The sequence below is a fragment of the Lepidochelys kempii genome, chromosome 1 (genome assembly GCF_965140285.1).
Source record: "Lepidochelys kempii isolate rLepKem1 chromosome 1, rLepKem1.hap1, whole genome shotgun sequence".
Taxonomy (NCBI): Eukaryota; Metazoa; Chordata; order Testudines; family Cheloniidae; genus Lepidochelys; species Lepidochelys kempii.
Genome location: NC_136380.1, coordinates 210,967,605 through 210,980,713, shown reverse-complemented (window position 1 = coordinate 210,980,713; position 13,109 = coordinate 210,967,605). Strand labels below are relative to the sequence as shown.

Genomic DNA, 13,109 nt, shown 5'->3' with positions numbered 1-13,109 from the left:
CACTGTGGGTCCGAGGGGCCTGAGCCCAGGAGAGTCCATGCAGACATATAAGGCTGGATGGGGTGGTGGAAGCCTGTCCACCACCCCACCCATCTGGCTGATGGCATTTATGGCCTTGGGACCCAGCCAAGGGAGCTAGATACCAGGCTTTTCTGCAGGGTCCCCTTTGTTCAAATCGCCAGCCTGCTCAAAGGCAGTGAGGTGGGCATCCACATCCCTCACCTTATTAACCAGGGGCAGCAATTTAGTATCAAAGTTCCCTGCAGAACTGGCACCCCAGGGTATATCCCCACTCACCCCAAGAAGTCTCCTATGTCTCTTCACTCCACCATCACCAGTTCATGTTGCTGCTGCTTCCCTTGCAGCTCTCTCTTGGGCTCTCGTTGTCTCTCATGGTCCTCTCGCTCCTTCTCACTGTCCTCCAGCTCTCTCAGACTCAGCTCCAATCCCATCGTGAAGATCCCCATCGGGTTGGGGACAGGAGTCTTGGGATGCCTGGCTACCACTCCAGCTGCTCCCATATCCTCTTGTAGCCCCATTTGGGTTAGGAATCTGCTCCTTAGAGTGGTCATTGTCCTCCAGCTGCACAATTAACTGTGCTTTGGTGAACTTTCCAAAGCGTAACCCTCTCTTTTTGCACAGGTTTACAATGTCCTTCTTAAGGAGATGGTGATAGGCCATCACTTCGCTGTTCCCAATTTGTTGTGGACTCACAGGCCTGCATGCTCTCAGCTCCCCACGGTTTCCAGGAAGAACCCCTACCGTGCCAGCCCTTCTCCAAGTCACCACTTCTCTCCCAGAGTTAAGCCGCAGACTCCTCCGCCCCTGGGACCACTCACTGCAGTCCCCAGGGGGACTCTGTTACTGCAACAGTCCTTCTCACTGGTCACACACTCCTAGGGGTTAAGCATAGCTCCTCCACCCCCCGAAACCGCTCCTCTCTGAGTCTTCAGCACACCAGTTCCTCATTAATCTCCCTTCGTTTTACTGCTCCCCAGTCATTTACTGCAGGAAGCGCCATCCACGGGGTGCAGTACGTCCCACTGCTACCACCAGTTGTCACAGAGTGTGGGGGAGTCAGGGCCCTGCACCCCCCACTTCCTGCGATTCACTGTGACTCTCAACCAGCCAATAAAACAGAAGGTTTATTAGACGACAGGAACACAGTCTAAAACAGAGCTTATAGGTACAGAAGACAGGACCCCTCAGTCAGATCCATCTTGGGGAGTAGAGAGCCCAGAACCCAGTGTTGGGCCTCCCTCCGTTTCCCCAACCAGCTCCAAACTGCAACCCCCTCCAGCCCTGACTCTGGCCTTTGTCTCTCCCCCGCCCCGGGCAAGGAGACCACCTGATGTCTTTGTTCTCCAACACCTTCAGTTGGCACCTTGCAGGGGAGGGGCCCAGACCATCAGTTGCCAGGAGACAAGGTGTCGGCCATTCTCCATGCAGACCCCTGCACATCCCTGCCCTCTAGGGCTCTGCAACAATCACACACCCTTATCCAACCACCTAAATACTTAAGAAATGCATAGGGGAAACTGAGTATTCAGAGAAAACATTAAGAAGATTCCCACTTCATCACACAAGGTCAAGCTAACCAGCCTCTTGTTACCTCAGTCATCTCATTTACCCTTTATTGATACTTCACATTTTTCCTGTCCTCTGACACTTCCCTAATATTCTAGATTTGTTAAATACCATTATCAATGGCAGAATGAACACCTCAATACTTCAAAATTCTTTTAAAACTCTTGGGTGAAAATTATCAAGTCCTGCAGTTAAAATTATTTATATTTATCTGCTGCTTTCCTCATACTTACTGTCAGAATATAAAGTATTTTGTTATCACTGCAAGCTATGAATGTCATCCAGCTTCTTTCCAAAAACAGAAGTATTTATTGAACATTTCAGCTTTTTCTGCATCATTGACCATTTAGACCACCCCTTTCTAGTAATAGGTCTATACCATTGCTAGGATTTCTTTTCTTCGTGATATATGTTCTTCATTGTCTTTAATCCTACTGGCCATAGATTTTTCACTGGTATGTTTAGCTTCCATAAGAACAGCCATCCTGGGTCAGACCAAAGGTCCATCTAGCCCAGTATTTTGTCTTCCAACAGTGGCCAGTGCCAGGTGACTGAGAGGGAATGGAACAGAAAATCAACAAGTGATCTATCCCCTGTCGCCCATTCCCAGCTTCTGGCAAACAGAGGCTAGGGACACCATCCCTGCCCATCCTGGCTAATTGCCATTGCTGGACCTATCCTCCATGAATTTATCTAGTTCTTTTTTGAACCCTGTTATAGTCTTGGCCTTTACAACATCCTCTGGCAAGGAGTTCCACAGGTTGACTGTGTGCTGTGTTGTGTGTCACCACAGCTGACAATAAGCAGTTCTCCAAGATCTAATTCCTGTATCTTCAAATAAACAAAACTAGCAAGAACTGCAGTAGTGCCACCTGATAATGCTCTTCATTGTAGAAATTCCCCTTCACATGTTGATAAATATACACTAAACAAACCCCCACATACATATTACACATACAAACACTGCACACATGCCTGCAACTTGTACAAACACGCAGAACTTCTGGACTATGAGCCAGTGCAGCACTCTCCACTTATCCCTTAAAGAACCAGCAGGAAACTACAGATCCCAGAAATTGATTTGCTGTTCCTTTCTCTGTTTCTTTCTCTGCAATAGCCTCTTAGCTCTGGAAAGGGATGAGGCTCTGGTGATTCTCTGCTATGCAATGCTGGAGGGCATCTGCCTATCATCAGCCATTACCCAGGCTTGGAAGCGAATGGAGGCAAGGACCCTTGGTTTTGGGGATTCGGTAAGAATCACTATCTAGCCTCTGTGGCAACATTCCCTAATCCCTCTTGGCAGTTCTTCCTGACTGTAGCATCTGGTACAGGAGTATATGAGAACTCCACAAATAGACAGTGCTCTGGCTCTGCTCTCTACAGTCCCTCTTGGTGGAAGAGGCTGGGGCTGGAGTGGCTAGATTATAAATTAGTTGGGACCTACACACAGAGTCTGGTCCAAGAGCATAGGATGCCCTTGAGACCAGCTCTCTGTCTCCCCATGCCCTCCCTCCCTGCCCCACTCAGTCCACCACAGCCCCTTCACCTTGCAGTTGTCTTCCTCTCTAGGTGTGTGATAGTCTTGGAAGGCACCACATGGATCTGTGCCCTGACTGTGCCTTCTGCTCACTGAAGAGGGAGCAGTGCCATGGGGTGTCAGATTTGAGACGTGTTCACTGTGATGCTGGCACCTTCACTACCTACATCAACCCTGAGATCTCTGCCCAGTATCAAGCTGTGGGCAATAAGGTACAGACCTGGCTCTGCGGCAGGCTTTTGGATTAAGCACAACTGGGGCATTGCAGTAGGGAAGCTCACCTATCTCTAATCCTCCCCTCTGTTTTCAGGTTGGTTCCCTGGAGGCAATGGGGTATTATGGGATGGAGGTGTACGGAGGGCTGCGTGCACATTATTGGTGTGGCCGCCTGGCCACACATGGCTGTGATGACCCCCGTGTGATCCTTTGGCTGCAAGTGGAATATGCTTTCTTCCAAGGAGGAGACTTCCCAAACAAAGTAAGTGCTGAACTCCACTGTCCCCTCATCCCTCCTCCTCACCTCTATTTTCTCTCTAATGTTTCACTCCTCTCTCCCCAGATCTGTGACTCAGACAGAGTTCAGCACCCTAATTACTGTGCATTCAAGAGCCACCAATGCCTACAGCGCAGCCTCAGCAGCCAGAAGGTGAGGACCAGCCCCACTCCCCAGGGATCTGCCCCGCTCCACACTGACCATTCACTGTCCAGAATGGCAGCCCTCCCAACTCCAGTTTCCCCATCTCCTGGCTCTTTCCTGCCCCAGGATTTTCCCCTCCTGCAGGACTTGAATTGGGGGTATGTGTGGTGGTACTCTCCTAAGCTTTACCCACTTGGGTTTCCAAAAGGAGATGCCACTTGCAGTAGACAGTGCAGATGTTCAAAACATGATCAGACATCCTCTGCTGAACTCTTCAGGCTTGACTCCTCAATGGGATTTGGTTATACCTAGAACCAGGCACATACCATGTGCCTTGGACTCATGTGATAAAATTAAAATTTAAATGTCTATCAAAAAGTTTTTCTAGTCTTTATGATTTTGACGAAAAATCTGAGTGTAATCGATGCAATGGTGCCAGTGGGGAGAAAGCAGCAGAGGAAAGTGCACCAACCACTAAGGCCAAGGAGAAATCCACCTGACCCCATGTCAAGACTGAATCCCCACTCTGTCACTCCAAGTACAGAAGGAGGGAACCTGCAAGGATTCTAAAAAATAATACTGGCCACTCCAGGCTTGTATTAATCTCCCAAGATTACATCTTTTCTCTGATATTGGCTTAGTAAAATTGGCTTGGTCAGGAAAATGCCACATCTGGTTTCCACCTTAGGGCTCTGAACAGCCGATGGGCATACTCGGGTGTTAGCCCCATCCTAATTCTGGCCTTTTGTTTAAAAAGTTCATACTTGTTCATGTGTTCTTTAGGCATTTTAGCTGCTACCTCTGCTAAGGGTCCACTGAGCTGCGGCCTCAGTTCCACCATATACTGGTCTATAGGGGTGTTGTATCCAAGGCAGGCCCTTTTGAAATTTTCTAAGAAGGCCTCTGTATCATCGCCTACCTTGTGTGTGGGGAATTTTTTGGAATGGGGAGCAGCACCTGGAGAAGGACTGTTAGGGTTACTTGGTGGATCCAGCTTAGTCTTTTCCAACTCTCAGCGCTTCAGCTCCATTTCCGCCTCCGAGTGCTTCATTTCCAAGCGCTTCTCCTCTCTCCTCTCCTCCACTTCCAAGCACTTTGCCTCCGCTTCCACCTCCAAACACTTGTCCTCCTCTTCCAAGCGCTTCATCTCTAGGAAGAAATTCCTTTCTGCCTCAGTTAGAACTCAGCCTGAGTTAAAGGCATCCCTCCATCCTGGCACCTGGATCTTGGGTTGGGGAGGGCTGACCCTTCCCTCCTGGGAAGTTCCTGGTCCCCCATCCTTTCCCTGCATTTCTGTCATGGAGCTGGATGTCTGGGCTTGATTTGGGTCTTTCTTCTCCGTGGCGTGCCGCTTTGGGGAGACTAGTTTCTCTAGGGTTTCAGTGCCTGACCTCAACCTCATGCACAGGCTGCCCTACTCTAGCCTAACTATTTTGTTGCCACAAAGCTAGAAAAGAAAAAAAACAACTGCTTGTTGGACTCCCTGGCTCCTTTGGTGTGCCTGTTCCCCCTCAGGCAGCAAAGAAAAGAAAAGAAGCGGAGGGGAGAGGGGGCGGGAGGAGATTCCCTGGCTTTCAAACAGCCAAAAGGAAAAATGTGTCCTTTTAAAATCCTGAGGTCTGTGCTTCTGGTTCAGAATGATCCCACTGCTCTACCACCATGTCAAGGCTGAATCCCCACTCTGTCACTCTGAGTGCAGAAGGCGGGGGCCTGCAAGGATTCTAAAAATCAATACTTGCCACTCCAGGCTTGTATTAAACTCCCACGGTTACAGCTTTTCTCTGACCTTAGCTTGGTAAACGCTGCCACCACCCAAATGCAAAAAAAACCCTTTGAACCCAGGAAGGAGCATTTGGGAATTCCTCCCTGTGGGGTACCCTCAAGCCCTTTTACCACTCCCCTCTGGGGAAGAGCTGAGAAAGAAAACAAAGGAAATTAGCTGTGGTTACCAGCTAATTAAACAACATGTGCACAAACCTCTCAGGACACCAAAAATCCAATCCTGTTCTTAAAAAAGGTAAATTTTATTAAAAACAAAAAGAAAGAAAATACATCTGGAACTTAGGCTTTTGCTCGCTTTTAAAAGAGCAATTCCAAAAATCAAGCACCCAAAATAGCTTTCTTGGGGGTTCAGTTTAAAGGTTACGAGTAAACAAAAGCATCTGAGGTTAGCACAGAGGAGATCCACAATCCAAAATAAAGAATAAACCTGATCGAATTTATCTAAACGTTCCCTATCCAAATGATTCCTTCTAGGTATGGAAGATAGTTTTGAACCAGGCATGAAAAATTTACACAGCATTGCTGCTCTGTCCCTGCAGCCCAGAGAACAGACAAAGGGGAAGTTTCTTTTCCCATTTTAAAAAGTTCTAGCCTTCCCATGGGCTCTTTTGGTCATTTGCCCACTTTTTTTTTCTTTACCTGTAGGACTTTTTAACCCTTTATAGGTAAAGCAATTAAAGAACAGCTACCAAGAGGGATTTTACAGCTAACAGGCTGGCTGGATGTCCATCAAAGGGAGCTATCCCACCACTTTATTATCTCACCCCATATCCACCACCACAGTTGACTAGCCCCTCCCCCGCAGGCTCCACTCCTTCTCTAAGACCTTTGGCTTCACAGACTTGGGGCAGAAAAGTTGGGTCTCTTCCAAGCACCGTGCACTAGGGGCACAAACTGAAAGGTCAAATTTTGCACAGTAGATTATGCAAAATTCCATAAATTGATCCTCCTCCTTTCTTCTTCACAGCTGTAATTAGATGTAAAACAGATACCTTGTCACACTAATATCCTGGGACTGACATTGCTAACAGATATTACCTCACCCACCTTGTCTCTCAGATAGCAGTGCTGACATTTTAAATCGGCATAATTGGACATGTGAGTTAGCACCCACTGAAATAAACATGGCAGGTTAAGCCTCTCAGAGCCCTTGTTTCAAGCTGTCTGCAGATTCAGGCAGATGTCATGAGTTCATATTTTGAAGGTTTTCTTCACAACCATCAGGACTAGAAACTTCTGTCATAAATTTGTAGAGTTTAAGGCAGAAGGGACCATTAGACCATCTAGTCTGACCTCGTGTATATCTCAGGCCCTTAACCTTCAAAAAGTTATTTTTAATGAAATCTGAAATTATGGAGAACAAAATGGGAGCAAAATAAATAACTCCTAGGTCACCAACCTAGTGCAGCCCAGCCACATCTTCCATCGCCCCTCGGCCACCTTTGACTGGTTCTCCCCAACCAGGATCTCCGCCTTGCAGTGACCTAGGGACAGGACCCTCTCTTCCAGGCCCTCCATTGGCCAAGGGACAGGCTCTCATACTTGCAGGGCTCATGTTACCGGGAGGCAGCGCCTTTCACTCCCAGGACTCCCTTTGGCTGGCGCTTGGGTCCCTTGACTCTAGAGTGGGGGAGAGAGGGGTCTGCACCAGTCTCTGGGGATAAGGTTGTCTCTCTCTCTCTCTCTGTCTGCTCAGGTGCTTCGTCACGGTTGCCGCAGGAATGAGACATATCAAGTGCTGAGTGAAGAGAAAGGCGAGGAGGAGGTGCTGCTCTGGAGCCAGAAATTCTTCCGCTTGACTGAGGGATGAGTGGAGGAGAGAGGACAGAGGGAGACCCCAGGGAGGAAGGCAAAAGGGGGCATAGGGCACTGAATGGACCCTGTGGAGGCAGAGAGATGAGGAGAAACTTGATAGGACCTGAAGCAACTTTTCTCAACCTCTGTCTGTCTCTCTGGTGCCCACCCCTGCTTTCATCCAAGAGCCACAGTCTCCTCTCTGCTCCATACAGCAGTGTGAATGACAGCACCCCAGAATTCACTGGGGAATCCCTGGCTTTGGCGTTTCATTTGACACCAACCCCGGCACTGTACAGTTTCACCTGTCCCCCAGGTGCCTCCAAGGCTCAGCAGCTGGGAAAAGAGACTCCAGCAACAGAAGCAGCATCAGCCCTGGGGTGATCCATTTGGAGTCTCCGCCAGTTTCCAGGTTCCTGTCTGATGGCCCTTGCCCAAAGCCCACAATGTCTTTTACCCTCAGGCCTCCTGCCATGGGCACCACCAGTGGGTTGTTTCCTATATATTATGTTTTGTTTTATAAAGAGCCTGTTCAGCCCACGCACTTCACTTTCTCTGTTCTTTTAGCTGCTGTTCTTTTCTGAACCACATGGATCCTTTCCCTAGTACTCCTTCCTCCACAGTAGCTTTGTCAGCAGTGTCTCTTGCACTCTCACTGGTTCCCCTTGCGCATTCACACATTCACCAATGACCCTCATTTAACTGCATACAAAGGGCACTGGAGCCTGGAGCCTTCAGAATGGACTCTGAGCGCAGTCTCCCCCACCCCAGTGCACAGAAGTTCCCACCTGAAGGGCCGCTGGGTGCAGCGCCCAGGGTTTCACACATACAGTAGCTAACACTCACATCTTTTGCTAATACAATAATTTTATTCCTAATATTTTAAGGGTTTATTTGACTCTGTGTTCAACCCCATGTCCCCCCTCTCCCCACACACAAAAAATACAGAGAATGCCATCACAGGCAAGTAAACCCAAATCCCTTGAGTCACATCCCAGACAAACCGCTCTGTAACAGGGGAACAACCTCTGTGCAGCCCCACCAGAGATACCTCCTCTGGAGCAATCAGCTCCTTCTTCATCAGGGTGGTAAAGGGTGTTCCTTCCCCACACACGCTTTGTATATTCCTCTCTGGAGCTCTCAGTCCCTCTCTCAGAGTCATCCCCTCCCCGTGTCTTCCCCAAGGTTCCCCTGCCTCTGGCTGCTAGCACACGTGCCCACCACTTGCTCCCTGCCCCCGGCTCAGCTCCCCGTCACCGGCAGGTGTGCACCTCCACAAAGTGGCGGCACTGCTTGCACTTGACTGAGCAGCACCAGCGGAATTTGCAGCTGCATCTCTCCACCACCTCGGCCTGGGCCGTGCGGAAGCCTCGCCCGCAGCACAGCAGCTCGCAGCCATCCACAGCCTGGGACGTCCGGTTGCACTGGCGTCCAGAGGTGCCAAAGACCCCACTGTGGGGGTCCCAGTCACAGAAGTCTGGGCTGGCCACTAAGTAGACCAGGTCGTGGGCTGTGTAGGGTTTGAAGCGGGAGCTCTTGGGGACCAGGAGCTTACGGGACCCAACCCGTTTGGGATGCACCTCTGTGGCCCCCTCAAATTTCTCTTTCAGGACATTTCCCACCTTGCGGAATGGGGGCATCACCTTCCAGCAGGTGCGGACCTCGCAGGAACCTGACACTCCATGACACTTGCACTCTACCGTCATGTGGGACAGGATGGCCTGGCAAGCAGAAAGTGTGTCAGCAGGAGATGGAGGGCCTCACGCAGCCCACCAGAGGGAGCCAGGGAGAAGTAGACCTAAGCCTGCAGTGGAGCTTCTCCTTACCACCCAGGGGTGCTGCATGTGGGGAGCGTGACCCAGAGAGTCAGGGAAAAGGAGGTCTGGGGAACAGGGATCTCTCTAAGGTGTGTGACAGGGAACAGAGAATGAACCAAGGCTGCTCACTGGAATATGAAATACAAGTAACTGATCCACTCATCAACTGAAGGGATCCACTATGGGGGGAAAGAACTGCCCAGAACTACAGTGATCCCTTTGCAGAGGGATATGAGCAGGCCTTCTCAAAAATGAGAAAGGGATCCACTCTGAGGTAGTAGGAGAAGAGATCTACTCCACCACAAAGGAAAGGAACAAGATCCACTGTGAGCCAGAGGGAGGGTCAGGGACCAACTCAGGAGGCAGTGGCTGGGGAAACTGATCCATTCATTCAAAAGAGGTGAAGGGATGGGGAATCCCCTGAAGGCAGAGTGAGGGAAATGGATTCACTTTAAGAAAGAGGCAGAGGAAGGGGAATCCACTTCTAGACTGTAACAGGGAAAGAAAGCTGCTCTGAGAGAAGTGGAGCTGAGGAGTTGGGATCTACTCCAAGGTATATAAGGAACAGGCTCTGCTCTGAGGCCGAGCAATGATAGACTCTGAAGGAAAGGCAGGGAATTGGATCCAATCAGAAGGGAAGGGCTCTCCTCAGAGGTAATCAGTTTGCGGGTGCCACTCTAATCTGCACGAAGGGAGTGGGGGATGGGTCAGGCTCTGGCCCCCAATGAGGGGCCCAGACATCTGGGTATGTTCCCCAGCACATGGTACCAACCTTACCTTCCTACCAGCCTCATTGTTGTGCAGGTTCATGAGTGCTCGGCTGGAGGAGATACCACGGCTCCGCTCAGGGTTATCCACAAAGGCTTGAGAAAAGGCAATACCATAGGACAGGTTGTCAGAGCAGCCTGACCACTGGAATCCTGGGGAAGAGAGAGAGTCCATGAGGCAGAGAGGCTGCTGCAGGTGTGGGGGCAGATCCAGAGGTGTTCAGGCTTCCCAAGCAGAGAAAAGAAGAGCACTCCGCTGATCTCTCCCTGGCCCCACCCTCCCTATACTCTTTTCATCCCAGGGGCATGCAGGGGCAGCACTCTCCATCCCCATTTATTTCTCCGTTCTCCTCTGCACCGTCCCCTACCCAGGGATATGTAGCTAGCTTTGTTGTCTGCTCCCGTTCATCCTTCCAGTTCTTCCCATGCCAATGGGGGGCTTCTTTCTCCAGCATTAACCACCTTCTGTTACCTTCTGGGCTGACTCCACGGATCTTGCGATCACATCCACACTTCTCCAGCTCCCCACGGCTGCAGGCCCGGGTCACAGCAAATGCCACTCCCGCTGATGAGATGGCATGAATGAAAGCAGACTCTCGTGTACCTGCAGAAGAGACAGAAGCAGCCTTTGGAAGAAACAATTTCTTCAAGATTTGTCTAAGGAATTTCTCCTTCAGTTCATTTGTGGAGAGAGGCAACATTGCAGTTTCATCTGCATTAGACACAGGGAGGCAGCCTGACATGCAAGGGCTATGTGATAATGCTGTGTCACTCACAGAAAGGAGTTGTTCAAACAGAGATCCTGCTGGGTAAATCATTAAGGGGAGTTTTGCTACATCCTCAGAGGTCTTGGATCCCATAGCAGGGAGAGGATAGCCCCTCCTGGGAGCGCACCAGGGAGATCCCACATGGCATGCATGCAGCTATCTCATGTCTCCAACAGGGAGGAAAGGGGATGGAAGTCTCAGAAGGAATTTTGGGGGGGGGAGAACCAGAGAGCATGCAGTGAGATTGAGGGGGTCAGTGAGCCTGGAGAGTCATCCCTCCAAGTGAAGGGCCTGAAGCCTCATTTCTCAGGACTAAAGAAGGGCAGATAACTAATTTTTTGGTTTGCTGGCAGTTCTGAAGAAAAAATAAATAAAAAGGTTTGGGTCAAACTGAAACAGTAACATATTTTTGGAGAATCAAATTAGGGAAAAATCATTTTGGGTCAAACAAAACATTTTGTTTCATTTTTGGAAATTTTAAACCTTTTTAAAAAAGCAAAGAAAATGAAGGGCTCTGTTCACAAACAAGGAGTAGGCGGTGCCCCCCCTGATAACCTTTAGCTCAGCAGTTGGGGCACTTATCTGTGGGAGGGAGAAAGGAAGGCTCCCAGGTGCGTGCTCAAACTATTCTGGGGTGGAGCTGTCTGAGATCTCCTACTAGAGCTGTTCCACTGTGTATAAAATACTTAAATATTCATTGAGCCACAGTGAGAGACAATGAGAATGACTCTTTCACCCAGTGGTTAGGCCCCCCAACCTGAGAAGTAGGACATCTGCTTCCAGTCCCTGTGCTAATAAATTTTTTATTTGCAATTATATAATTTATATTTTAATAATTATTATAATTATCCACAGTAGAACACCTTCAACAGGAAAGATTGAGCGAGCCCCACATCAGAATACCCTGGTGATTAGGATACTTTTGTGGTAAGGACAGCTGGGGTCAAGTCCCTGCTCCTGAGCAGGCTTTTGAACCTGGGTCTTCTACATTCCAGGTGACTACCCTCACCACTGGGTGAAAAGGTTGGGGGGGAGAGGGAACACCTCCTCCTCCTGTTTTGTGAAGGGTACCTAAATCCCCTTGTAAAGCTAGCCCAGAATAGTGAAGTATTTTCTTTTCCTTTTTTGTTTCAGCTGAAACAATTCACCAAAATCAATACAAAATCACTATATCTTTCAGTTGACCTGAATCTACTTTCCAAACACAAGCACATTCCCCTTGGGTTTGGTGAGCATTAGGTTTAATAGTATGCATGACCATTAGGATGCATAGTCTAGGTGAACATTAGGAGCAGTGTCTGATTGACCATTAGGGGTAGACTTAGGGAGAGGTTTAGCCAGAATACTAGTGTTAGTTATAGCATGTGTATATAGTTTAGTGTTCTACTTACTCTTAGAATTAAGATAAGCATGGTAAGGTTAGGGTTTGGTTTGGGGCTAGGGTGAAGTTTTAAAAGTTAGGTTTACTGTGAGCATTAGGGTGGCGTTTGGACATGAGCCAAGAAGTTGGGCACTGATGGCAAATGTTCCATGCACTGCCCAGATCTGCCTAACTCTTGACCTCTGACCTTGTATGGCAACCTTGCCAAAGACCTGTAGCCCCTGCAGAGTGGAGCAATTCCATCGGCGGTTGTGAAACTGGTGCTGACACTCCTCTATGGCCAGCTCTGCTCCATGCTTCACTGAGTCCATGGCTTCCGCTTGCCGCTGGCAGATCCGCACCTGCTCCTCCGCCAGGCCCTTCAAGCCCTCACAGGCACTGGAATCTTGCAGAGTCCCTCGCAGGGAAGGCTGCTTTGCCAAGTACCTGCGGAGAGGGGTAGAGGGAGTTAGCCACACTCAGAGATGAGCTATGGACACACTAATCGCTCAAAGGGAGAAATACCCCTTCATAGCCTCACTCTTAGAAGAGCCCATAAGGATACTCTCAGACTCCCTCTCCCCGTGTGATCACACTTCCATCCACCCCAGGGGATCCCCCAGCCTCTCTCTTTGGGGTGCTGAGGTCTCCCACAGCTCCCCTTTCCTGTGAGATCTGCCTATCATCTCTTTTGTGGGGATTAGGGTCCTTCACCCTCCCTAGGGGACCGTTAGGTAAGGCAAACTCCAGCCCACACCATACTTACAGCCAGGTCACAGCAAGGATGTGCTGCACTGAAATCAGCACAACATACAGCTGGACAATCTCCATCTTCTTCCTGGAGAGATCTTAGCCACAGCCCCTCTGCCTTAGCTGCACAAACGCCTTTCCCTCCTCCCCAGCGCCTGGTGCCACAGAGTCACTCCCAGGGCAGTCCCAGGCCAGCACTGTGGAGAGCAAGTACCCCCACCCTCCACAACAAGCACAAGCTGTCTCAGGGTGCCTGTCAGCACAGGAGCCCTGGGGGACGAAGAAATCTCCCAGGTTAGCACTGTAGGGGC

General features: G+C 49.7%; 2 protein-coding genes across 2 annotated transcripts; one reads left to right on the top strand and one right to left on the bottom strand.

Annotated features, from left to right (window-relative positions):
• The first annotated feature begins 2,148 nt into the window (after positions 1-2,148).
• ACRBP (acrosin binding protein) lies at positions 2,149-7,353 on the top strand. Its single transcript, XM_078851535.1, has 6 exons — positions 2,149-2,168; positions 2,705-2,837; positions 3,157-3,336; positions 3,435-3,602; positions 3,684-3,770; positions 7,240-7,353. The coding sequence occupies exons 1-6, from the start codon at positions 2,149-2,151 to the stop codon at positions 7,351-7,353; spliced, it is 702 nt and encodes a 233-aa protein (XP_078707661.1).
• A 1,237-nt stretch (positions 7,354-8,590) lies between these two features.
• Positions 8,591-12,879, bottom strand: LOC140897986 (protein Wnt-4). The gene is made up of 5 exons (XM_073311344.1): positions 12,815-12,879; positions 12,257-12,495; positions 10,394-10,525; positions 9,932-10,074; positions 8,591-9,058 (listed from the first exon to the last, which is right to left on the bottom strand). Exons 1-5 carry the CDS (start codon positions 12,877-12,879, stop codon positions 8,591-8,593), a joined length of 1,047 nt encoding a protein of 348 aa, XP_073167445.1.
• Positions 12,880-13,109: the final 230 nt, after the last annotated feature.

What these genes read in the sequence shown, in the direction of transcription:
- ACRBP (XM_078851535.1), top strand. Translation starts at nt 2,149, where the DNA reads ATGGAACAGAAAATCAACAA. An exon ending in ATCAAGCTGTGGGCAATAAG is followed by an intron (nt 3,337 to 3,434) that starts GTACAGACCTGG and finishes CTCTGTTTTCAG; the next exon opens with GTTGGTTCCCTGGAGGCAAT. An exon ending in GAGGAGACTTCCCAAACAAA is followed by an intron (nt 3,603 to 3,683) that starts GTAAGTGCTGAA and finishes CTCTCTCCCCAG; the next exon opens with ATCTGTGACTCAGACAGAGT.
- LOC140897986 (XM_073311344.1), bottom strand. Translation starts at nt 12,879, where the DNA reads ATGGAGATTGTCCAGCTGTATGTTGTGCTGATTTCAGTGCAGCACATC. An exon ending in ATCCTTGCTGTGACCTGGCT is followed by an intron (nt 12,496 to 12,814) that starts GTAAGTATGGTG and finishes CCCTCTCCGCAG; the next exon opens with GTACTTGGCAAAGCAGCCTT. An exon ending in ACAATGAGGCTGGTAGGAAG is followed by an intron (nt 9,059 to 9,931) that starts GTAAGGTTGGTA and finishes TCTGCTTGCCAG; the next exon opens with GCCATCCTGTCCCACATGAC.